At 43.3% G+C, this 26,036-nt stretch overlaps 3 protein-coding genes across 3 annotated transcripts in view; 2 read left to right on the top strand and 1 right to left on the bottom strand.

Moving 5' to 3' along the window:
* Window positions 1-8,877, top strand: part of wdr59 (WD repeat domain 59) — a 34,509-nt gene extending 25,632 nt beyond the window's left edge. The window contains 7 exon segments of the mRNA XM_042340250.1: window positions 513-625; window positions 1,500-1,650; window positions 3,366-3,438; window positions 4,252-4,375; window positions 4,868-5,010; window positions 5,606-5,716; window positions 5,719-8,877. Coding sequence (XP_042196184.1) covers window positions 513-625; window positions 1,500-1,650; window positions 3,366-3,438; window positions 4,252-4,375; window positions 4,868-5,010; window positions 5,606-5,716; window positions 5,719-5,840 — 837 coding nt within the window. The 3' untranslated portion in view covers window positions 5,841-8,877.
* Window positions 8,878-11,216: 2,339 nt separating this feature from the next.
* Window positions 11,217-16,111, top strand: slc7a6os (solute carrier family 7 member 6 opposite strand). The gene is given in 6 exon segments (XM_042340437.1): window positions 11,217-11,337; window positions 11,340-11,423; window positions 13,096-13,389; window positions 13,940-14,071; window positions 14,757-14,975; window positions 15,393-16,111. Coding segments are annotated over 6 exon segments (1,017 nt in total). The 5' UTR covers window positions 11,217-11,232; the 3' UTR covers window positions 15,576-16,111.
* A 582-nt stretch (window positions 16,112-16,693) lies between these two features.
* LOC103185915 (Y+L amino acid transporter 2-like) lies at window positions 16,694-25,370 on the bottom strand. Its single transcript, XM_042340416.1, has 8 exons — window positions 25,133-25,370; window positions 24,476-24,496; window positions 23,788-23,932; window positions 22,169-22,292; window positions 21,420-21,523; window positions 20,576-20,672; window positions 19,782-19,931; window positions 16,694-17,771 (listed from the first exon to the last, which is right to left on the bottom strand). The coding sequence occupies exons 1-8, from the start codon at window positions 25,368-25,370 to the stop codon at window positions 17,631-17,633; spliced, it is 1,020 nt and encodes a 339-aa protein (XP_042196350.1). The 3' UTR covers window positions 16,694-17,630.
* Between the last annotated feature and the right edge of the window lie 666 nt (window positions 25,371-26,036).

Consider the following 26,036-nt stretch of genomic DNA (forward strand, 5'->3'; position numbering starts at 1 on the left):
GCATGATCCAGGCTGACACCCCAGTGCTGGGCTGTGCTGCATTGTCGACATTGCAGCACGTCCCAGTATTGCAGATGAGACATTAAACCCAAGTCTATTCTTGAACCCAAGTCTCTCCTTCCTGTTCAGGGGGACGTTTAAAATCCCTCAGATGTTTTGGCTCAATAAAACAATATAGTTACCTCTCGTTACCCCTGGGTTCTGCAATAGCATTAATAAGGGTCAGGAACCTACACAAATGCATCAGTGTTTTGGAGCACCAACTCACTATACTGCTGGGCTCGTCATTGAGACTCCTCAAAGAGCTTCACAGGATATGCTGTAAAGTGCATTGACTAGGTTTTGTGGGCGAAACACAGCAGTCAGATTGCATGCAGCAATCTCCCACAAACAGCCATGCAGTGAGTGACCATTTTTATTCGGGGGATTTGTTGACCAGGACAACGAGAGAAACTTGACTTTACATGGCCCCGGATGTATACCAAGTCATTGTGTGTTTCTTTCCATTCCAGGTCTGGTCTCTGGCTGCTGTGGCCACGGACTCTTTCCTCAGTCCCCATCCGGATCCTGATATAGAGACGCCATGGGCACGACACCCCTTTGGACGGCAACTCCTCGAGTCGCTGTAAGATTATCTGAGTAACTGCTTGTGGTTATGGGAGTGACAAGCTGGATAGGAAAGGAACAGTTGTTTCTGATTTGAATGAGCCAAAGCCCATCCAGACCAATTATATCAGCTCCGAGATTCTGTCGGGAAGAAAGTCACCCACATTGGGACCAACTCTTGTTGAATAAGTTCTCTAAGTCAGAAAAAATAGTTTATTAATCTTCATAATAAATTGCTGTGAAGCACTTTGAGCGTGATATCAAATGCAGAGATTATTATTATATTGCAGCAGATGAGCCTCAATACCTGTTAAATGCCTGAAGAATTTATCAAGTTTTTTTGAGGTGTCCGCGAACACAGATTTTATGTTAACCCAACGTAGACAATGACGGAAAATTATATTTACTATTTTAATGAGCTGTTTATCCCTTAATTCCGCAGACTCCAAACAAGCACTTAGATTCCCTGGTTCATCCACTTTTTCAAAAAAAAATCCTATCTTTCTCTTCCCTGCCACCATCCACACCTTTAAAATAAACTAGGTTTTGCACATCAGCGGAGATGAAATACATTGTCGCATGATCATTATGCAATGACCACTGCTGGTTGGGCATGTATATGGTTATACAGTTGAGAACTCAGCTAAGCTACAAATACCCTCAAACTGAATAGTCGTGAGATTCCAGGACCCATATACTAGCAGAAGTTAAAAGAAGTCTTAAGTGCTTGGGAAGAGAGGTAAACCTTGTTTGTCAAACTCAGAGTGTCTTTAAAAAACTCCAGCAGTCCATTATTTGACTTACAAACTTACTGCAATACATGATTCTTTTTAATATGGTTGCAACAGGAAGGGCTCGGCTGCATCTATAACTGGTTCTGTGTTGCTCCACAGCCTGACCCACTATAGTGCGATGCATGATGTTCAGACACTAGCCATGCTGTGCAGTGTGTTTGAGGCACAGTCTAGGCCTCAGGACTTCTATAGCAATTCAGGTCAGATGCTGTACCCCCGCACGTCTTCCTCCACTTCCTTCTTGCACTATGTAAGTATATATTTACTGTATGTACTGCCTGTGATGACATCTGCCCTAGTTGAGTCGTGTCCCTGCTGTTCAAGTGCATAGTTATCGTCAACCTTCTAATCCCCAGTATTGATAATTACTTCTATATCAAGGCTATCCGATAACTCCAGTTCACGGCCATGCCCTCAGATACATGCGTGATGGAGTTAAGTAACTGGGGACCTGCAAGCCAGAGCCAGAAGGGAGAATGAATCCCAGACTCCCGAAGAATGCTATAAGCATAGAGCAATCGAGCAATTTCCCTGAAAATTTTAGTCGTTGCAAAAACAGGACAGTGCATTTTATGTGGCAGATGTTGCCAGATCAATCTGATTCCTGATTGTGTGTTGGTCTTTAAACAGAGGGTTTCAAGGCCAGAAACAAATGGGAATGTAACATTTCTTGTGTCAGATTTCTCGTTGACATTGTGATCAGAATGTTTTGATTTGATAGAAGTGAAAGCTGCAGAGCTATTTTTTTTCACTGCAAACTTCCCATACTGACTAAAAATGTGGTAATTCATGTAATTGAAAAGATTTTCCCCTTTTGTTTTTTAAAAAAGGTGTAATTTATTAACTCACTAACCTGGAATTGTTGTATCCAACCATTTTTGCTTGGGAGCATTTCAAATCTCACAATATGCTACATGGGAGAAAGTTGAATTGGACATCGATCAGCTCATGAAAAGTAGTAAAGAGTGAGGAGGATAGTAGCAGACTGTAAGAGGACATAGACAGACTGGTAAAATGGGCAGACACGTGGCAGGTGAAGTTTAATGTAGAGAAATGCGAAGTGATGCATTTTGAGAGGAAGAATGGAGAGGCAATATAAGCTGATGGTAGAATCTTAAAGGGAGTGAAGGAACAGAGAGACCTGGAGGTTCATATAAGTAAATCTATGAAAGTGGCAGAACAGGTAGATAAAGCTAAAAAAGCATATGGGGTACTAGGCTTTATAAACAGGCGCATAGAATACAAAAGTCAGGAAGTTATGATGAACCTTTATAAAACACTGGTTAGGCCTCAGTTAGAGACTGTGTTCAGTTCTGGGCCCCACACTTTAGGAAGGATGTCAAGGCATTGGAGAGGGTGCAAAGGAGATTTACCAGGATGGTACCAGGAATGAGGGACTTCACTTATCAGGAGAAACTAGAGAAGCGAGGATTATTCTCCTTGGAGCAGAGAAGGTCAAGAGGAGACTTAATAGAAGTTTTCAAAATTATGAGGGGATTCAATAGGGTGAACAAGGAGAAACTATTTCCATTAGCGGGTAACCCGAGGACAAAGATTTAAAATAATTGTTAAAAGAAACAGAGGGGAGGAGAAATTTTTTTCACACAGCGAGTTGTTCGGATCTGGAATGTATTGCCTGAAAGGGTGGTGGAAGACGATTCGATAACAACTTTTAAGAGAGAAATAGATAATTATTTGGGGAGACAAGTTTGCAGGGCTATGGGAAGAGCGCAGGGAAGTGGGATTGATTTGGATAGCTCTTTTCAAAGAGCCGGTACAGACACGATGGCCTCCTTCTGTGCTGTATAATTCTATAGTTTTATGTTGCCCAAATGTTGCCTGTGGTCTTTTCAGCCTGATCCAGTGACCCACTGACTATTACCAAACTAACTGTGTCTATAGCAGATGTTTAGACAGGTGCCTTTTTGAGGAATATTCTAATCACTGTTCTCTCTTCCCTAACAGTCTGGCTATGCGTCTTCAGGATCCTATTCAAGTACCTCCGAAACGATGATTAGTTCAACTGGATGCAACATAGGTTTGAATTCTCATGGGGGTGAGATGGGGGTTGGGATGGAGGAAGACTGTAGGTAGAAAGACTCATTTTCAACAATACTGACCGAGGCATTGGTGTTTCTTCAATCTGTCTGAACCTGTGAGGATTAAAGGAACTTAACTTTGGATTGAGTTACATGTGTGAGTGTAGAACAGCCATGAGGTGAATGGCCAATTTATCTGGAAGATTATTATCTGAGACACTTTGGGGAACTCCCTTATCCAGCGCCAAGGGAAGGTCCATCTGAAGAACATGCAGCCGTGCTCTCAATCAAAGATGTTTTTTAAAAAAAAATCCTTGCCCTTCATATCCTTATCATGTCTTCGAGATGTTTCAAAATGCTTCACAGAATATACTGTGAAGTGCATTGACTGTATATTTTGTGGACGAAACGCGGCAGCCAATTGCACACAACATTGTCCCACAAACAACAACAACAAAATTAAATTTATATAATGACTTTCACGTTGGGGGGGATGTCCCAAGGCGCTGGACAGACAGAGTTTGGGATATGAGCTGAGGGTCGTGGATTGAGTGACCAGTTCCTTTTTTACTTTTTTTAAGGAAATATTAGCCCCGGAAAAGCGAACCACCAATTAAAGATTTGGCTTAATCATTATTGTTGGATTTGAGCATGTTATTTTTGGTGATATACAGCCACTGTAATCTTCTATATAGAGAGTCACACTTTGTGATGCAATGAAGGGATTCAAAACCACTTGGGAATGAGAGGGCATGATTTCAGCTGCTGTCTACAGTCCACTGATGGATCCATCTTACTCTTGTGTTCTTCAGGGAGTCGAGACTCTGAACACGTCGGCTCGTGGTGCGAGTCCTCGCCAGACGACTATCGCTATGGAAACCTGGGCTACGCAGACCCACGAGAACGGGAAAAGGAGCAGCATGAAAAGAACAAAAAGTGAGCAGATCTTGTGTGATGTGTGTTACCGTGCCTCCCCACCCTCTTCGTCTCCCACCCCCCAAGCTCAGGTGCCCAATGCCTCGGTCTGCAGTCGTGAAGCTCTTTCAGACATTAAACTGAGGTCCCGACTGCCTGTTCAGGTGGATGTTAAAGATCCCATGGCACTGTTCGAAAAGAGAAGGGAGTTTCTCTCGGTGTCCTGGCTAACAATCCCCCCCAAAAATAAATTGGTGTTTCACTTCATGATTGTTTGTGGGCCATTACTGTGCCCAATTTGGCCGAGTTTGCCAACAAGATACAGTCACTCCACTTCATGTATCCCGTGAAGTGCTTTGAGACGTCCTGATGTGAAAAACACATCTAAATAAGCATATACACGCGCACGCTCATTGTATGGAAGTATTTAATGCACCTTTCTCACCCTGATGCTGTTGCTTCTGTAGGTTTTGACGTTGACCTGCTTGTCTCCCATTCTCTCCCTGTCTCCAGGCTGCTTGACCCAGCTAACATGCTGCAATACGATGACTTCAAGAAATGTTATGGCGAGATTCTCTATCGTTGGGGTCTGAGAGAGAAGCGAGCAGAGGTGTTAAAGTTTGTTTCCTGTCCTCCAGACCCTCACAAAGGAATTGGTAAATGCAGACTTTATAACCGTAACTTTGCTTTGTTCTGGGTTTGTATCCATTAATGCAATAGTGGCATTGGTACTCTTCCCAGCAACAGCGCTACGGCCAAAGATATTACTGTGCCAATGTCACCGGTGTTTTACTGACATTGCTCGAGTGAATCGATTATTTTGATGGTAGGTCAGATCTCTGAATCATAGTGCGTTTGTCTGGAAAGTTGTTTTGTGAAAGCCAGAGATCTGGTCTTGTGATCCCAATCTCCGTCACATTGGGCACTCTGTTTCCCTTAGACGATTGAGTTTGTCATCAGTAAGTCGTCTGCTCAGGGGCTTCTGTTGTTGCATGGATCCGGGGGTGACTTTAGCAATAATATTAGTAGGCGCTAGTGGGGACGGGCGTATTACTGATTCTGAAAGTTATTGGTGTGCAAATTACATTATTTGCGGACGTGAAACTTGCAGTAATTGATTTCATACTGTTTGGGGGTTAAACACACTTCTGAGGAATGATCTCAGCAGAAGTATTGAGACTCTAATGAGTTTTGGGGGCAGAAGATATTATTTTGATCGCACTTTAGTTTCCCTTTGTGCCTCTCCCACAGAGTTCGGGGTGTACTGCTGCCATTGCCGCAGTGAGGTCCGCGGGACACAATGTGCCATCTGCAAAGGCTTCACCTTCCAGTGTGCCATCTGCCACGTGGCTGTGCGGGGATCCGCAACTTCTGCCTGACCTGCGGGCACGGCGGTCACACCAGCCACATGATGGAGTGGTTCAGGACACAGGAAGTGTGCCCCACGGGCTGTGGCTGCCACTGCCTGCTTGAAAGCACCTTCTGAAAGTGCGCTGGCTGGTAATCTGGAATGTTCCATTAGTTCTTCACCTGTGGGAATTGACTTTATTCCACTTACGGTGAGGAATTGCTGCTCAGTGGGAGATGTTTGACAAGTTTTGCTCCTGTTTGGAGGTGCACTGGGAAGAAAATTCTTTAAAACTTTTGAATCGTCTGAGCTCCGCTTTCAAGAGCCGAAGGAAACCAGGTTCACCTATTCACGTACTGACCTACAATGCAATGATTGAGGATGGCCAATTGAATAGCAAAAACGTTTATAAGTGCAGTTTTTATACCATCAACTATCACTAGCTTTGTTTTGCAGTGTTAATGGCAGTCGCTCTGCATTTGCAATGGTGCTTCTATGAATTTGCTGTGTACTGAGGAAAATGTTTCTTCATATAAAGAGCAAGCACAAACTTGAAGTGATCAGCCCACATGCCCCCAGGGTAAGGCTGTGCTGGAGTTAGTAACTGAGGTCTTTGTTTACTAATATTACTTATTCAGCAGTTTGCACAGTCACTGATAATGATTTGCTGCTAACACCTTCCCTAAGCTGTTTGAGATACAGCTCACTCAACCACCATGAGAGGTAACGAAACTCGACAGTGGTGTTTAATTGTCTGTTAACTGTATTCAGTGTGTCCCGACTCCATTGTCTATAGTACTGCTGCCAACTTGAACAAGTTTCCATTCTCTCAGCTGGAAATCTGAGAATGCTTAGTGGCTGCTTGACAAGCTAAGGTTTAATTGAATGTAGAATTGGAGGGGAAGATGTTTCATCTGGTTCTGGATTTACTCTTATTTTCTTAGGATTTTAAGAGCAACTAGTAATTGGCAAATTGTTGCATTCAGTCTTAACTTAAGTTTTTCTGTAATTATTAAAAGTTTAGCAGCAAACTGGCTTCACACTTAAAACTGCATTTAAGAATTTGAAGTGTTAAGAAAATAGAGTAAATCTAAACCCAGGTGGAATTTCTACCTGAGTGCCTTCTTGTGAATTAACCAGTGAATTAACCACTTTACTAGTTATTTACTAGGATTGAGTTTGGTGTTTCATGCAGTGCAAAGTCTCAATAACTTCAGTTTCTGATTAAAGGTTGTGATGGCTTTCACTGCACTAGATCCTCATACCTGGAAGGAACGCAGTGTCAGCCAGTGATTCTGAGGATTTATGTTTCATATCTGTATCTCATGCTTGTTGCTGGGAGTCCTGGTTTTAGAGAAAGACCCTCAAAAATTTCTCAGCGAACTAAAACCAGTGACTACAGCAGTCACGCATTTGAGTTTTTACATTCTTTAATAGCGTTAACACCTTTAACCACAAGGCTGGTGAACTTCCGTTTCTGTGCTGTGGTGTCATTCTGTGTGACTGACAATGGCACTAAATTTCATTCATTAATGTCGGTATTAGACTGAACAGGGGTAGTGACTGAGGCCATTCATCGTGTCCAATTTTAACACTCTATGGTCACGCAGCCCCATTGGAGCACTGATCAACTTAAGCAGTTAAGTTTCTATAGTCCTAATATTGGAGATTTACACACACTGTGTGTCCATTCTGTTTAAACACGCTGGGGTTTTTGGCTCCTTCCCTTTGGGGAAGCTGTCAAGATCTGTGCACAAGTGGGGTTGAGTGGAGGAAGTGCAGGTTCACAATTACTTGCACTGTGAGGGTTAAAAAGAACTCAGATTTGCATGGTGTTTAAAATAACAGGCCTATTTATACTGTCAAATGGCGTGGGAAGAGAAACGTAGAGAATCAGATGTAAGAAGCTTGTTCCTTCTTTTTCGCCCTCCCCCTCACTGCTCTTCCCCCCCCCGCAACCATCACACTTCTTCCCCCTCCACTCATCTTCTCTCCCCCTGACATTCCCCCATGTTTTACTGCTCTTTGCCTGTTCCATACTGACTTCTACCAAACTCACTTAAACTAAAATAAGGTAAAAAAAAATACAGTACTACTAAACATCTGCTGGCACAGACAATATTTTTCCATTGGAATTTTTTTTCTTCTCTTGGATGAGGAAGGGGAAGAGAGTCGAATTTGGTTTGCCAATAGAAAAACAGAACTGAGTAGAAGTGTGCTCAGTACAGTCAGGACAATGATCACTGTTTTATTTTTGTCGAAATAATCGTGTCCCTGATTGACCTTGGACTCAAGTCGGAGGCAGCTGTGTTTTAGAATATTCTCTGCTTTTAACTCTGCTTTGTACAGGAAGGGGGATAGCAAACAAATCTATTCATTTCATTAATTACACAAGTCTAAAAGGGAATTCCTGGACTCGAGGAGACCGAAGGGAGGATGAGAAGTGTTTTTCCACGCTTGTTCATTACTCTTTGTTCCTCTGATTGTAGCAGCTCTAAGTCATTGAACTGTAGTGGCAGAAAGTGTGTCTGTAGTTTATTCACTGACCATCTGTTTTGATTCAACTTGCCCACCATTTATATAGAAGCTTATAGAACAAGATTTCTATTACATTGAAGCCCTGGCATGGCTGAGTGAGCAGCAGGCCTATTTCAGGGGAGTTACTGCATTAACTATGTTTTTAAGCTAATTTCTATATTCAATGATCATTTTGATTCTGTTTAGAGTCTGTTACAGAACAATTTGCGGGTCCTCAGCCCATACAGCCTGTGTTACTCTCAACACTTGCACTCACCTACAGAATCCTTTTGTGTTCATTTATACTGTACGTGTCTCGTTCAATGCAATGGTACGTAGTCCACGGAGTAAGATCGATTGCACTTCTTAGATCTAAACTTCATGCTAAAGGGAAGCCTTTCTCTCTCTCTTTGCAAACTCTGATCCACAAGCAGCAGAAGTGTCTGTGATGCACTGTTACTGGTGTCCTTTTCCAGACTGTACAAACCTAGATGTAGCTCCACGTCAGTACATCTGAGTACTACTGAGCCACAGAACTTACAAAACAAAACTACATTATGTAACTAAAGGTGTAAATGGTGTATAAAGCTGTGACTGTACATACTCTTTAAATGCTTCTACAATTTCTTACTTATTAAAAGAAACAAACTATAATATCTAACCGCTTACTTTCTCTCTTCCTCCCCCACAGTAAGCTGTAGGAAGGTTCTAAAAGCATTCCTGAAACCTCTTTGTAATAGTCCTTACATTTGGTATTTTGCCTTTCACATCAGGAGGATGCCCTAAAGCACTTCACAGGATATAATAGTAATAATCCTTGCATTTGATATAGCGCTTTTCACGTCTTCTGGACGTCTCAAAGCGCTTCACAGAATAAGACTGTAAAGTGAATTGATTGTACATTTGTGAGCGAAACATAGCAGCCAATTACACAGTGTCCCATAAACAGTTGTGGATTGAAGTGAATTTATTATTGGGTGTTTTTTTCTTGAGGGATTATTATTAGGTGTGTGGAGTAAGGAAGCTTGCCCAAGGTTTTGCCCTGCCGGGAATCGAACCCAGGTCTCTCGCTTGCGAGGTGAGTGCTCTAACCACTGAGCTACAGGACTCCTAGATATACTGTAAAGCATAGTGACTGTGTTTTGTGGGCAAACTTAGATTATTTGATGAGAGACCTAGGATGTTTTTCCTCAGTGTCACCGCCCTCTTGGCTTGTCTTAACCTCAGTTAGGCATCAATTCTGTTATCAATGCCTCTTTAAACCGATTTATTAGGTGAGGTGTGGCTGCCCTGAAAATGTTCATCATCCCTCCCCCCTTTGTTTTGTATTTTATCAAAATGTGATCTTTAGTTTTAACTTCATATGTAGGTGGTGCAGTGAAACACCTACTTTGGCAAAGTCCACAAGTCCAGTATTCACACATGTTGATATTAATCCTTTAGGATTCATACCGTTGATTGACATATTCTTGTCTATTCACCTCCTTTTGTTTTTTTTGTGTGTGCGAGTAGCGTTATCAGCGCTTTGGGACGACCTCCCGACGTGAAAGGTGCTCTATAAATATAATTTTGTTGTTGTTGTTTCCCCATCCACCCCGCTAACAACAACAACAACTTGCATTTATATAGCGCCCTTCATGTGGGTTAGCGTCCCGGAGCGCTTAACAGTGGCGGAGTCTGACTGCGAGCTGGGGGGGGGGGAGAGGTGACCGGGAGCAGGATCAAAAAGGAAGTTCGTTAGGCGGGATTTGAAAGTGGGGAGGGAATGGGCAGGGCGGAAGGATTAGGGGAGAGTTCCAGGGTTTCGGGGCACAGTGACCGAAAGCACAGCCGCCGATGTTGCAACGGAGGGCGCGAGGGATGAACAGGAGGCCGGAGCCGACCCGGTGGAGACAGCGGGTGGCGGAGCGGGAGGGGGGAGGGGGTACGCGAGTTGGAAACGTAGGGGGGTGCGAGGGCACGGAGGGATTTGAAAACGAGTGAGGATCTTTAAGTTCAGAAATTGGGAGCCAGTGCAGCCGGGCAGGGACCGGTGTGATGGGGGTCTGGAGCTTTGTACGGGTTAGTATGTGGGCGCGGAGTTCTGAATTAATCGTATTTTACATACGGTGGAACTGGGGAGGTCAACCGGCAGCTTCCAAACGTCCGGCCGGGAAGCGACAGTGGCGCGGACGAGGGTTTCGGCTGCTGTGGGCGTGAGGCACGGACGCAGATGGGCAACGTGGCGGAGAGTGGGGAAAAAAAGCGGTCCTGGTCAGCGAACCGATGTGTGGGTGGGCGGGGGGCGGGGGGGGAGCCAGGAAAGCTGGGGTTCGAACCCGACGCCTGGACCCCGCACGGGTTTGGTGAGCCTGAGGGAGAGCCCCCGGGGAAGGTGGGGGAGTTCGGAGCCGCGGGAAAGAAGAGGTTGACGGGAGGCAAAAGAGTACGGCTTCCGCCCCGACGGGAGTGCAGCCGCAGAGTTAAACCGCGCGCAGTTAGTTGGCCGCCGCGCTTCGCCCTCGGAAATACAGCCCATTCCTTCATTCATTTACGGTGTATCCTGTGAAGCGCTTCGGGGCGTCTCGAAGACGTGATAAGGCGACTTTTAAACCAATACCCCACCGCCCGGCGATCCCCATCCCGACCCCAACACAAATCTGGACCTTACATTTTTTTTAAATAAAATAAACTGAAACCTGTAAAAACCTGATTTTTCTCTCTCTCTCTCTCTTTTTGAAGCTCTTTTTTCTGACAGTTTCTCTCTCTCTCTCTCTGTGTCTGACCCCCTCCCCCCCTCACCCCCCCCCCCCCCCCCTCACCCCCTCCCCTCCCCCCACCACCAGGAGGCGACCGGTTGACATTGGGCTACTTTTGGGCTCGGGTTTGGGGCACTTTGGGCTACAAACGTCAGGGAGTTTCGCTGAGGCCGCGGAGAGGGGGAGAGGCCGGGGCGGGGGGACAGCCTGAGGCCGGGGATCGCGGGCCTGAGGCCGGGGCGGGGCGCGGGGCGCGGGGGCGGTGTGTGGCGGCCATGGCGGCCACGGTGTTGCGGGTGAAGCGGAAGCGCGGTGCGGAACCGGCCGAGGCGCTGCTCTTGGCCTGTAAGCGGCTGCGGCCCGGGGGGGCGGGGGGGGCGAGGCCGGGGACGGCCCCCACAGCCCCGGGGCCCGGGAGCAGGTCCAGCGGGCGCTCTTCAAACTGGCGGCCACCGTCAGCTCCCAGGTAAGGCCCCGGGGGGAGAGGGAGAGACAGCGGCAGCGCCTGGTCACCAGCCCCCGGGCCCGGGCCTCCCCCCCGGGCTCTCTCCCCCCCCCGGGCCCTGCCTCCCCCCCCCCCCGGGCCCTGCCCCCCCCCCGGGCCCGGGCCTCCCCGCCCGGGCTCTCTCCCCCCCCCGGCCCGGCCCCTCCCCCCCGGGCCCCCCAACCCCGGCCCTGCTCCCCCCCTCCCTCCTGCCCCCCTCCCCCCAGTTACAGGAGTGACTGTGGTCACAGTAATTATCGCGGTGTGTGACGCGGTGCCTCCAGACGTCTCAAAGCGCTTCCCAGGACTCGCCGTGAGGTGGAGTGACCGCCGCAGCCCGTGAGGCGAAAGGCATCGCGTCTCCGTCCGCCGCCCCCTCGGGAGAGGCGCTGCCCGCGCGGAGCCGCCCGCGTAACGCACAGTCACTCCGCTTGACGGTCGGCCCTGCGAAGCGCTCGGGAGACGTCGCGCCCGCGGTGACAAGGCGCTGTGATCCACCGCAAGAATTATTATTATCATTATTATTATTATTATTATTATTATTATCATTTGGTTTAGAATTGTATTCTTTGCGCTCTCCGTTTGTGGCCGAATTCAAGACGAGTGGAAATTTGGCCCCAGGGACGCACGATATTTCATCGGGGAAGTCATTAATCGGGGCCATGCGGTCACCTCTCTGGGTGGTAATAAGGTAATAATACTCCCATAGGAGTATGATGGGAGTGTACCGCGGTGTATGGGAGTAATAATACCGGTACACTCCCATCATCGCAGCTGACGGCCGGCAGCCCCCGCGCCTCAAACCGTACTCTCGCTGAGATGGCTATTGTTTCCCGGGGCTAACGCCCGCGGTTCTCTGTTTGTTTCAGGATATATTTGCAGACCTGGGCTGTGGGCTCAGCTCCACAGTGGGACTCGGAACCCACGTAGTCTTAAGCTGACAAACCCCCCAATGCAGCGCTGGGGGTGTCTCGCGTTGTTGAAGGTTCTGCTCTTCGGATGAGATGTTAAACCGAGGTCACGTCTGCCTGTTCAGGCGGACATTCACGATCCCGTGGCTCTGTTCGAAAAAGAGAAGGGAGTTTCTCTCGGTGTCCTGACCAACAATCCCCCAATATTAAATTGGTCATTGACTTCGAGGGTATTTGTGGCACATTGCTGTGCACAAATTGGCTGCCACGTTTGTCCACAAAATACATGGTCATTACACGTGAACCTGTGAAGGGCCTTGAGATAGCTTCCTGAAGTGAAAGGTGCCATATCAAGTGTAGAGATTATTATGTAGCTCAAGCAAAGTCTGTCCTCAGGTCATGCCCAACTGGCTGATCTTCACAAGTGAGCTTGGATAATAATTCTTGCATTTGATATAGTGATATGCCTTGTCACATCATCAAAATGTCTCAGAACTACTTTGCTGGTTTTACTGGTTGCATACAGAGTGGGTGGGATGATGAGACATAAGACGTGGGAAGATAACAGCGAACGGAATAGCGGAACAGGCTTGAGGGGCTAAATGACCTACTGCTGTCCCTGTGAGACCCAGGGTAGACACATTAAACGAGTTCTGAAATGTGAGTTATGGGATGAATTAAAGTATAAGACATTCAAATATTACACAAGGGCTGGTATAAGTGCAAATTTGTTGTGTATGTAGGATGATCCTGTTCAGAAGCACGTGAGAGAGGCTCTCTCTAAAGACAGGGCCTTACAGTCCCTCAAACCTTCTGCGACCAGTGGACAGCGTATTCAGACAGATGTGCGATCATCTCACCGGGCAGCCAGCCAGGACAGTCGCTACAAAGTCATAGCGAGACACCGAAAAAACATTTCCACAGAAGGAGAGACGTTCGAACCTCAATCAGGAGACACGAAGGACACTCACCATCCAGCAACAGAATCTTCCACAACCCCGACTGAATCGGAGAAAGAACCAACAGACAAGTGCAAGGTAACGTGACTGTCTCCACTAAAGCCCAATGGTGCACATAACTTTCAAGTTAGATTTATAGAGGGAAAGCCTGTTTGTAATGTTAACATCAGAGTGGCACTTATGGAGAGAGATAATAATAATAATCTTTGCATTTGATACAGCGCCTGATCACGTCTTTGAGACGTCTCAAAGTGCTTCACAGAATATATTGTAAAGTGAATTAACTGTATATATTGTGAGCGAAACTTGGGATGCATGGAATTCTCAGTTTGGTTTGGATACTATTAAGCAAGGTGATAGGTTTCCACGGGTGTCAGACACTCGGCTGACCAAAAACAAAATCGCTTGACACCTCTTCTAATATCAGTCTAATTTCCTATTGCTGGAACCGACTATTAGTAGATAGAGAAGGACCGAGGGAGGGAGAAGAACAGGATTGTCCATATCTTTCTGATCCGGCTATAACAGAAAGCCTGTTTTTCACATCAAGCCTGTTATGTGTATACTGTGTAAGTTGATGAATTTTCTGTCTTATTTGGAATTGGTAAATATTTTGTACTCTTTAAAGGAAGGAGATGCAGTTGCTGGAGACAGTAAGGGTGGCAATGAGCGTGTGGAAGATATCCAGGTATTTGACGTGATCAAGGATGATGAGCAGCTTGAAAAAGCAGCAGGAGATCCAGAAAACACCAGCTCCAAGGTAAAGCTGCAGAACTAACTTGAACAGTTGTGAAAACAATCGATCTGTTTTGGTTCATTTCACGCAGAAAAATATAATGGTTGTGGCTCTGATGGTTATGATTGTAACAGATCCATTTTACACCCAAATTCTCTACCTTTGGAAGTTCAGACAGTGTGAAGGGACACGGGAACCGGTGTAAGTGATTAGCAATCTTTTTGGAGGTCGACAATCTGATACTATAAGGTCACATTAATAAATAGCTCCTGTGTTCAGTTCAAGCAGGATATAATAATAATAATCCTTGCATTTAGTAAAGCACCTTATCACATTGTTGGTATGTCTCAAAGCGCTTCATAGATTATATTGTAAAGTGGATTGACTGTATTTTGTGGGCGAAACAAAATATTATAGATAATATAAATAAAATAACTATCGTAAAGCTTTCCTCTTAAACTTAAGCCAGTTTAGTATAGGTGATCCACTTGTGTTTAGATTAACAGCCTGGGTGTGTATCATTGTGTGTCCTTGTACTGGGAATCGGTAGGAAGCTCCTTTTCTCACAAATGCTTTGTGCGTCTGTCCTGACATTGCTCTTGTCCATCAGGTGCTTTGTTAGTCTGATGCCCTGTTCTCCCTCCTGCTCTCAGCTGGCACCTACGATATTGCCAGGATTTCACCTTTATAATAATTTGTTGCATTCTAGGATCCTGAGCCAGGACTGGACGATATTGATGTGATTTTATGTAACTCGGTGAAGATGATTCGGGAAAAGCTTACAGTGTCAGATTCTGGTGAAGGGGCAGACCACCGTGAGAGCGCAGAGGAGTACGTTTACGACATATATTACACTGACAGTTTTGTCATTGGAGAATGCATGCAGAGTATCATCTCACTGGTGCCTTATTACGAGGAGAATGAGCTGGTAAGTGAGCACAAACTTTGGAAATTCAACAACCGTTAAAACTCCATTATAAAATAATAATCCTTGCAATTGATATAGCGCTTTATCAGGTCCTCGGGATAGCTCAACTCGCTTCTCAGAATATACTGTCAAGTGAATTGACTGCGTATTTTGTGGGCAAAATTAATTTTATGTCGTCTTAGTTTGTGGTTAATCAAGGTTTACAAGCTGTGGACGTAGTGGAAATCAGTCAATGAAAATTTAAAAACTAATTTTATCAGGTTTGCTGAGGACACCAGGTTGTAACGAGGCTGATGGGCTACGGTCTTGGTGCTGAGGGCTGGTAATTGTGTTCCTGCTCCAGAAAGCGGTGCATGTTCATTCACACTGCACATCACAGAGCCTCGGATCCCAATATTGACGTTCTTTGTGTTGCAGGTGGGTGAGGAGATGGTTCAAGATGAAGCCTATGATGATGAAGATGATGAGAATGAGGAGAGCAATTGGCGGAATGATTACCCCGACGAAGATGAGTTTGACAATGAAGATTATTGGGACAGTGAAAAGGACGAGGAGGGAGAAGATGACTGCGAGTTGGATGTTGCCGCTCAGATGAATTGACCGGATTCTGTTTATGAAATGTTTTGTGAGATTCTCACTTCATTAAGAATATTAACGATCTTTTGCGGTAAAAATGACACATTCTGCCGCCGTGCGTTTCAGAAATGAGGATCTCACACCTTGTGTAAGGAATAGGAAGGGGATGATTGGGAGAGAAGATCTTCTTGTTAATGATATGAAATAGGCTGTGTCAGGTCGTCACCTCCAGACAGAAAAGGTTTGACAAGGGTCGCACTTCGGGAGGATCCAGCTTTGATCCTCGCACTAGTTTGGATAATTCTGGCATCTTCACTTTATTTATCAGTGAGTTATAAGGGGGTTTAAAATGTGTTCCAATAACAGCTTGTTTGCTTCTCGTATAACATCTGAAGATGATACTTTTAATGTCATGTTTACCTCAACTTCTCAAGGAATGAACAATTAACTGCTTTTTCTGTTACTGCCCAATTCACTGTGACTGAAACCAGAACAATATCGTGCACAGTATTTTTTATAAATGAATGACCATTAAAAATGACGAGAACTTCCAGAGTTAATGCTGAATAGGCTTCTCCTGTTAACGTGATACACAGTACTGCTTACAGGACAGATCCAGCAAAAAATTTTGTAGGTGAAACACGGCATCCAATTTATCAGTCAATCCAACCACTGTTTTTTTAACATTATCCTTTCAGATCAGAACAGAACACCAGAGCTCAGTACAACATTCCAACTTGTTTAATGCAACAGCACTTTTGGTATGGAGAACAAATATTGTTTGGGAACTTAAATACAAGTAGAACTAAAGGCCCACTCTTCACAAATGATGTACTGAAGAAACAAAGTAATTCTAACGTGTACCTCACTAAAACTATGAGGCTGGGAAAATCATCAACATCTAATAATAATAATCCTTGCATTTGATATAGCGCCTTATCACGTCTTCGAGACATCTCAAAACACTTCACAGAATATACTGTAAAATGTAATGACTGCATTTTGTGGGTGAAACATAGCAGCCAATTCCACATAGCAGTGTCCCACAAATAGTCATTCAATGACTGACCAAATTATAATTTTTTTGAAGTGATCCAGGGGGGCAATGATCTTGGTTGACCATGTGTCAAGGCTTGGCTAGTAAGGCCATTATGGGGAGCTGTGAGTTTTGTAACCCGCTCCATGCATACAATGCTTGGTTGCTGCTGTATGCAGTTGAAAGAGTGCACACCAGGACTGTGGAAAGACCCAATACAGTATCTAGAGCAACTATTTGATCTTTTTGTTTAGATATATATATTCAACACAGTGTTCTGAGTAATATCACTCAACAGTATAAGGTGTAAGGAAAAAGGGTTTTGTAAATCTCAAAATAGATTGTTTTTTGGAATGACATGCTACCCCTCGTAAAGGGCGCTATATAAATGCAAGTTGTTGTTGTAAGGAATCCTGTTGATGCAAAGATCTCTGCTCTGAAGATTGGTCCCATACAGAATGGAATACCCAGGGGTTGGTTCACATACTTACAGGTGACTGGAAGGAATCCCTATTTGTAAGTCTTGGATTTCTGATTCAAAAAACATTCTTAACAAATACTGCACACAAAACCACTTGTCAAATAATAATCCCAACAATCATAATCCTTTCATTCGATATAGCATCAAGGAAGTCAAGAGGATTTCATAAATCACTTCACAGCATTTACTGCAGCCAATCTACACATAGTTCCACCAACAGCTGTGAAGTGAGTGACCAATTTTATTTGGGGGATTGTTGGCCAAGACACCGGGAGATACTCCGTTGGGATTTTTAATGTCCACCTGAACAAGTAGACGTCACTGGTTTGAAACCTCATTGGAATTGGAAAGATGGCACCTCCACAAATGCAGCACCCCCCATCCAACCCCCCATTAAGCGAATGTGAGCTCAGAGTGTGGTTTGAACTCGCCCACAATCTTCTGACTCGGCGGCAACCGAGCCAGGCTGACACCAAATATATCTAGTCCTAACAGAAAATCGGAGCATTGCAGTAATTCACAAACTTGGCACAAACTAATCAAGTCCTTAAGCCTGATGTCATTACACTGGCATAGTGTAGGTGTCTTCAAAATACCTCGTCACTGATTTTCTGGATTCAGGTTTACCAGACAGCTCCTCAGTTGTCCTCAAAGTCAGCATGAACACAATAAAAGAGTAACTGTGTGAATTTAGTGACTTTAGCTGTGGAGGAAAATAGACACCCGTCACTCTGGTTTTCTTGGTTTTTAAACTGAGAAAATTCGTAAACCCACTCCTTCCTCTTGAGTCAGTTAATACATCCATTCCTTTGGAAACAATATATCATTCAAATTCATAGGATTTGAAGGAGATTCTATTGTTTCCAATTCAGCTCAGTCATTACAGGAATTATATTAATTAGATCCTATTGCCCAAGGCCCTCGTTCCCACCTTTAAATTTCTCAAAAGTGTCACTCCCACCCGACCTCTTCAACAGCCTTTAACCCCACCAACGCTTGGGGAGAGCACTAGCCTATTTGTGTGCCTCCCCCCTGATCTACCCCACCTATGGACAGATCTTTTGGGGTACGTGAAAAGATTTTAAAATAACCCTTAATCATTCCTTTTGATGTAGCGCCTTTTGTGTCAGGAGGACATCTCAAAGTGTTCAACAGCAGTTACTATAAAGTGTAGTGACTATTTTTTAGGCAAACGTGGAGTCATTTACAGTTCTCCACAGTCACCTCTCCTTTCCTATCACCATCTGCAAATGCTTCGCAATAACAGGTGCACAAGAAACAGCACATACGTACCTAGTAACATGATGAAAGGGCTGTACCATTCTACTTGTATGAAAGCAGACCCAATTAAATAGACTGGGATTCCAGATAACATGACTGAAATCCCAACCATGGCTTCAGAAGTGAAGCTGTAGGTAGGTACGATTATCAGGAACAGCATGCCGACACAGAAGGTAATTGGGTAAATCAGGCTGAGCTGATGGGAAAGTATGAAATGAGGCTAAATTCCAACTATGAAAACAGGATAACAACTTTTTAATCAACAGTTTAAACAGCTACAAGGAGATTTAGTCAACCATAGTTTCAAGGATTCTGCTTAGATGAACCTTGAGTGATATGTTATTTCTTTCCATTAACACTGCAGTTCATGCATAGACTGCACCACACATTTCCATCACTTAATAATAATACTAGTCCTTGCATTTGTTATCGCACCATATCACATCATTGAAATGCAGCAGCCAGTTGCGCACAGCACTGTCCCATAAACAACCATGGAGTGAATGACCAATTTTATTTGGGGGATTGTTGGACAAGGCACAGGGAGAAACTCCCTTCTCTTTTTGAATAGTGCCATGGGATCTTCAAAGTCCACCTGAACAAGCAGACAGGGCCTTGGTTTAACATCTCATCTGAAGGACGGCACCTCCGACAATGCAACCACCACCCCCCTCCTACCCCACACGCTGTCAGGTTAGACTACTTGGTCAGTGATTCCAAGTCTCGATGTGGGGCTTGAACCCACAACTGAACTCAGAGGCGAGAGTGGTATCACTGCGCCAGCCTGACACAATTATAAAGTGATTAAGATAGGCATGAAAATTAACTTGATCAATAATAAGCTTGTCATTGAAGAATGCAGGTATTGGTACAAATAAATGAATTAGGCTCTTATAGTGATAATCCTTGCATTTGATATAGCGCAGTTCACGTCGGGAGGACTTCTAAAGACTTCACAGGATTTACGACCTAGTGATTGTATTTTGTTGGGGAACATTACATTTCGAAAATATTTAGGCCTAAAATCAGTTTTTCTTTTTCCTTCACAGACGTACTGTAACGACTTGCATTTATATAGTATTTTTCATGGAAGATAATATCTTAAACTGCTTGAAAGGCTCCGGGACTCTATCCTGCATGAAGGGCACTATATAAAAGTTCTTGTTGTTGAAGGGAGTAGTACGAGATTAGCGAAATCAGATAGAATGATATTCAAAGCTGAGACTTTCCAGTCTGTATGACTTGGGTGTTTGATACAGGAGCTGCTCTTACTCAATAGGCCATTTTGGTTGCTGGTAACAAGTTATGTTTATACAAAAAACACACTCAACGACAATAATAATTTCAAAAGATTTTGCTGATCAGAGAGCTTGTCAAACTGAAGTTGATGAACGTGTGAAGCACATTTTAGGACTGTGCATTTAGAACCTACCTTGAGAGTTCGGACCTTGTTTGGCTGCTGCCAACGTAGGTAGAGCTGGGCACATACAGTCACTCCCACAAAGAACCAGTAACTGAAGCTGTAGTAGAAAATGAGCTTAAACACATCACCGACAGATAGGTAAACGAGTGCTATCGAAGCCTGCCAATGAGAAGATTACCATCAGCAACAGGAATGGTTATTGGACTACCGACTTAGACATAGAATAACTACCAAGAGAATAAGTAAAGCAAATTTAGGCCAGATTATTTTCAAATTAATTTGCTCCCCTTCGTTTATCATCCATTTCCAACTAAAGGATTCTCAGTGTCATGCATTTCAACTGGCAACCAGAAGTTCAAGAGCAGTCAATAGTGCCTCCCTCTTTCTCCCCTGGCCCAATGTTTACCTCCCATGTTATAATAATAAATAATAATAAACCTTGCATTTGATATGGTGCCTTATCGTATCTTCTAGACATCTCAAAGCACTTCACAGAATATATTGTAAAGTGAATTGACTGTATATTTTTGTGAGCAAAATATTCTATATATTATGTTGAAGATTGTTTGGTCTTCATCATTTGATGGCATACTTAAGACTGAGAATCTTTTCGGTGAAGAATTGTTGGCAAATTGCCTGACTTACATCAAGAACCTAACTGAATCTAGTTGCTCAATTTCGGAAAGAATTAGAAGGATTGTCATTCTGTAGTTACCAGACTGTTAGGGGTGTTCCATTGTGATTACAGGTCAGACAACACGAGAAAAATAAATTGTTGGACAATAACAGCACTGAATTCTTACATTTGTGATTAGGGCTGGAATTGGTGTGAGCCGATTTATATGGGTCAAGGTCAGGAGAGCAGGGAGCTGACCTTCCCTGCCCCCAACAAGGTACATCCTGACAGAAGGAAAAAAAGTACTGGTTAAAGAACGGACAAAAACTTATTTTAAAAGTACCATCTATTTCCCATAGCCTGGTGAAGTATAATTTCCTTACACTTCCCCATTTGCTCAGTCAACTACCATTTGTGGGGACATCTTCCTGACGTGAAAGACGCCATATAAATATAAATTTGTTGTTGTTTTACTGAGCACCTAGGCGAAGGGTTAAAGCACGCGATACAGTTAACTACCAAGCTTGAAGGAAGTACCAAAGGAACAGGAGAAGTCTGAGACAAATTGTTAAGTTTGTCTTCAAAAACATGGAAATTGGAAAAGGAAACAGAAAAAAGGAGGTATGGAGTCTTGAGATCCTGGGAAAAAATGAGTTGGAGAATGTGATCATTATCTATTCCTTCAAAGCTTCCATAAAATGTATGTCTATGGAAGCTTTGAAGGAAATGACAAATGTTTTGGAGCAATGGTCATAGTAGTAATAGAGAGATACCCATAAGACAAAGTGTGCTGAAGAGGGCAGAGAGAGTGGGGGTAGGAGGTGACTGGAGGCACGGTCGAAGAGGAAGGTTTTGACTTAATATTTTAATACACTAATATTTTATATTATAATAATAATCCTTGAATTTGATACAGTGCCTTATATCTTTGAGACATCTCAATGCGCTTCACAGAATATACCGTAAAGTGAATTGACTGTATATTTTGTGGGTGAAACGCGGCAGCCAATTTGCACACCGCAGATTCCTACCTTGAGGTTAATCTTATGGCTGCATTAAGGTTCTCGAAACATGTGATGGCCACTGCTGTTGGGATGATCCATCGCATTATTCCTAGGCTTTCTTCCGCAAATGCCTGAAAAGCAAAGATTTCAACATTTTTCATACATAGCTTATATTAGATTTTATGAAATTAATACAATTCATCTTAATCCGCTTTATTTATTGGAAGGGGTATTTGGATAGAATTGGGAAAATTTGCAATTTTCCAGTATAAATTGCACCTCTTTTATCAAAGTGTTTTTCAACACTTAAAATTATAAACTGTTTTGGACAAATCTATCAAACAACAACAACTTCGATTTATATAGTGCCCTCCACGCCGGACAGCATCTCAGAGCGCTTTACAGTAACAGATTCCAGGACCGGGGAGGAAGGTGACCAACAGCGCGGTCGAAAAAAAAGGTCTTCAGCAGAGACCTGAAAATGGGAAGGGAGGGAGCAAGGCGAAGGGAGTGAGGAAGGCAGTTCCAGAGCCTCGGGGCATAAATAAACAATACAAATGGTTGTTGGAACCATAATGCATTCAATATATAGTGCCTTTCATTTTGGGAGGGTGTTTCAAAGTACTTCAAAGAAATTATTGTGGAGTGCAGTTATGACAGTGTATTTTGAGGGTGAAATGTCAGACTCACGCATAAATCAGACATATCGGATGAACACATAACACATAAAATCCACAGATTAACACATAAAATCCATGTTATTACAATGTACTTACCACCGCCACTGCCCCACTTTTGAGGATAATATTTGGTTGTAGCACAGCATAGAAAGCCAAAATTGTGAGAACGTATAGGATTGTCACCAGAGGCAAGGAAATGACAATGGCAAGGGGGAGATTCCTGAAGAATAAGCAGCAACAGTGACGTGTGAACATTTTAATGAAAACCAATCCTAACATTTCACTGCTAAAGTGAACATAGAACAACAACAATAACTTGCTCACTCACGCAGGGTATGTAGATAGCTCCCTTTCGCCCAGAGCACTTGAGTGGCGGAGTACGACATACCATACCATATAATGGAGTTAGTAGTGGCTCAAAGGCACCCACGATACAATGCAAAAGTTATTTTTTAAATTCTGTTAAATATAAAGACGTTCCTTAATAACACTATTGAACTCCTGTGTAAATTGCATTCGACAACAGCCAATGCACTACAGTATATAAGTAAATGTGATTGAAAGGTACTTGTGTGGATTCACTTTGAATTTGAAGTGTTCCTGTGCAGGCTGCGTACTGATTGTGAGTGTTAGAAAGTAAAACAATGTATAAATAAAACTATGCTATGTTTGCACACAGCATTGTCCTAAAAACAGATATGCAGTGAATGTTTTTTTAATATGGAGGATTGGAGAATCTCTTTTTTTNAATGTAGATTGTAAACTCAAAGTCCTGACGTGGAGTCAGAGCCGACAGCCTTCTGGCTCAGAAGTGAATAAAGAAAAAAATACATTATCAAAATAATAATAATCCTTGCATTGTGCCTTATCACATTTTTGAGACGTCTCAAAGTGCTTCATAGAATATACTGTAAAGTTAACTGACTGTATATTTTGTGGGCAAAACGCAGCAGCCAATTGCGCACAGCAGTGTCCCACTCAATCATGGATTGAATGACCAAATTATTCTTATTTTTTTTTGAAGGGATTATTACCTCTAGAAAAGCAATCTGCCAATCGACTAACAACTGGGTTCCTACTTACTGCTATGTAAACAGAGGTGTGTGGAGTAAGGATACTTGCCTATGGTTCTGCCCTACTGGGAATCGAACCCAGGTCTCTCACTTGCGAGACGAATGCTCTAACTACTGAATTACATGACTCCACTGCCTGACCTGCTGCGTGTTCCCAGCGACTTCTAAAAGGCCATAAATTGAATCAAAAGATATGTGCACAACCCAAAATAAAACAGGAAAAATGAAAAACAATATAGCAAGGCACAGATGCCCAATATGCCCAGAAAAGAAAAATAGTCTTCCTTCTATAAGCTGCCCTAGAGAAAATAATAGACTGCTTGCTATATTGCCAAGTTCACTCAAGATTTACTGTACAGTTTCTTTTGTTTTAACTTGAACTGAAGCTTCACACCTTTAAAACCTTTATAAAAAACTCTTTCACTGCACCTTTTGATCAACATCCCAACCCCCCACACCCTTTGATCCCTTTCATGATTGTGAAGGAGATGCTCATAATAATAATTAGAATCCTTGCATTTGATATTGTGCCTTATCACTTCATTGAGACATCTGAAAGCGCTTCACAGAATATACTGGAAAGTGAATTTAATGTAAGTTGTGGGTGATAAAAGGCACGACATGACTGATAGGTACTTTTACCTGCCCGGGTTTTTAATTTCTTTTATCATGTAGTTAAGAATGTCCCAGCCTGAATAGGAGAACAATGTGAAATATAGGGACACAACAATGCTGTCGACTTTCCACGAAGAACCATCAAAAGCAGAAATCAAGTCAGTGTGCTTTTCTGAAGGAAACAAAAATGTCATACTCAATAAGAAAAGACATGTTTGGTTGGAAATACTGAACTCTGTCAGAGGTTTCATTCTAACTTGAACTTTTTCTGCATTTTTTGAAATCCCTCTTTGATTAACCAGCAAAATATTATTTTACTTAAGAACATAACATTTGCTAGACGAAAGAAGACCAAGGTCTTTCCAGTTCGCCTTTAGCCGGCTTGGCAGCCGCAAGCACATGTCATGTCCCAAACTTTGTGTTTAAGCAGTGATTTGTGACCAGTGGTTTGGGTTGGTCGCCTTTCAAACTGGCTTAGAGCCTTGAAGTCATGTTTTATTTTAAAATGACAATTCGAAGGGAAAGAGACAAAGTGTTCACAGTGGGACAGAATATCAATTGAATTGCCCTCATTTTAAATGGGATTGAGCAAAAACAACATTTACTTCAGCAAGAGAAGAAACAAAGAACTCTGAAGAGAAAAGATTAGGTTTAGGAAAGGACCGCAGAAGGTAAGAGTGTTGCGTGACTGGAGAAGAATGGGATAATCTCTTACCTTGAATGAGTTTAATAATTCCTGCAATAATAATGATGATGAGGGAAATCATTTTGGCATACGTCAACAGTATTTCTACTCTGCTGCCCCATTTCATATAGGCACAATTTGTAAAAGTAATTAGACCTGGATATATAGCAGAACAGACAGAATGACTGCAGCAAACAATACAGTTCTTACATTCAATGTATGGTACAGATTCAGTGCCCTAACTGACATAACCATTTTAATTATTTAGACATGAATAACTACAAATGTTTTAACATACAAAACAAAATTAATAATCCTTGCATTTGATATAGTGCCTTAGCCCGTTGTCGAGATGTCTCAATGCGCTTCACGGGAATTACTGTGAAGTATAGTTTTGTAGGAAAACGCAGCAATATCCACAAACAGTCATGAGTGAATGAATCATTTTTTAATTTGAGGGATTGTTGGCCAGTACACTGGGAGAGTAAGAGGGCACCTCCAACATGAGGAACATCCCCATCACTGACTTAGTTAGGGGGTGGGCGGTGCAGCAATCTGACTCCATGCCACTTAATTAACCAGTATTCATTTTAGTATATAGTATAATCACTAGTGATATCTTTCAGCATTGTTTTAAACCAATCAAAATGTCACATCCGTCAGGAAAATATGCTTTATTATACTTACTGATGGAAGCAGCCGCAAGCAGCTGAACTGCTAAAAATGGCGGATCACAGCTTGAAAAGATGGGCTGCACTAGATAGTTAGCAAAGGTGAGGGCAGTAATAGCCTGCAAGGAAGGCTCAATAAGAAGTAGTGATGCCCATAGTTTAATGAATGCAGCACATCGACCAAATATTTCCATAATGTATATATAACTTGCACCAGATTTGGTGATAGTTGTCCCAAGTTCAGCAAAGCACATGGCTCCAATAATTGAGAATAGTCCTCCGAATGACCATAAGATCAAGGAGAGCCCATAAGAGCCTGTGTACTTCAGGACTCCTACAGGAGAAATAAATATCCCTGCCCCAATCACATGACCTATTATAAGGATGACACCTTTCATTAAAGAAACCTCTTTTGTTGGCTTTCTCTTCTGAATGAAGTGACTTGTACGTGAGTAGACATTATTGACATTACTCAGATTAAGGAAATTTGTGGAATTCGGATTTTTCATCTTCTTGGAGTATAACGTTCCTACCCAGGAAGCAATTATCTGGGAACACAAAGCAAAGGAAGGAGATTTTTAGTGTATAATTTTCACTCTGATAACACATTCAGATTTGCTTTCGGAATATTCCTGAAAGTTATGAAGACACACCAAGCACAAGAAGGGCGCTATATGAATGCAAGTTGTTGTTGTTTAAAGTGATCCTTGTCGGAACCCCCCTCCTCTTCCCCCCCCTCCCCCACCCCCCCCCACCACGCCCCACAAACCCCCCCAGCACAGCCTGGATCTGACACTACGGGCGCGGACGTGTGTACGTGTGGGCGCGGATTTACTGCACTGAAGCTGTGTGACAGCGTTGGAGTTTGAGAGGCATTACACCCCAATTCCTATCCCTCCCTCCCTCTCTCTCTCTCTCTC

This window comes from Callorhinchus milii, unplaced genomic scaffold, assembly GCF_018977255.1.
Source record: "Callorhinchus milii isolate IMCB2004 unplaced genomic scaffold, IMCB_Cmil_1.0 Scaffold14, whole genome shotgun sequence".
NCBI lineage: Eukaryota > Metazoa > Chordata > Chondrichthyes > Chimaeriformes > Callorhinchidae > Callorhinchus > Callorhinchus milii.

Bases quoted from the DNA above. Each gene is read 5' to 3' on its own strand.
- LOC103185915 (XM_042340416.1), bottom strand. From the start codon at position 25,370: ATGTGCTTTGCTGAACTTGGGACAACTATCACCAAATCTGGTGCAAGT. The intron at 19,932-20,575 runs GTAAGAATTCAG...TCTCATTGGCAG, and splicing joins TTCCAGCCCTAATCACAAAT to GCTTCGATAGCACTCGTTTA. The intron at 17,772-19,781 runs GTAGGTTCTAAA...TTTCCTCCACAG, and splicing joins ACAAGGTCCGAACTCTCAAG to CTAAAGTCACTAAATTCACA.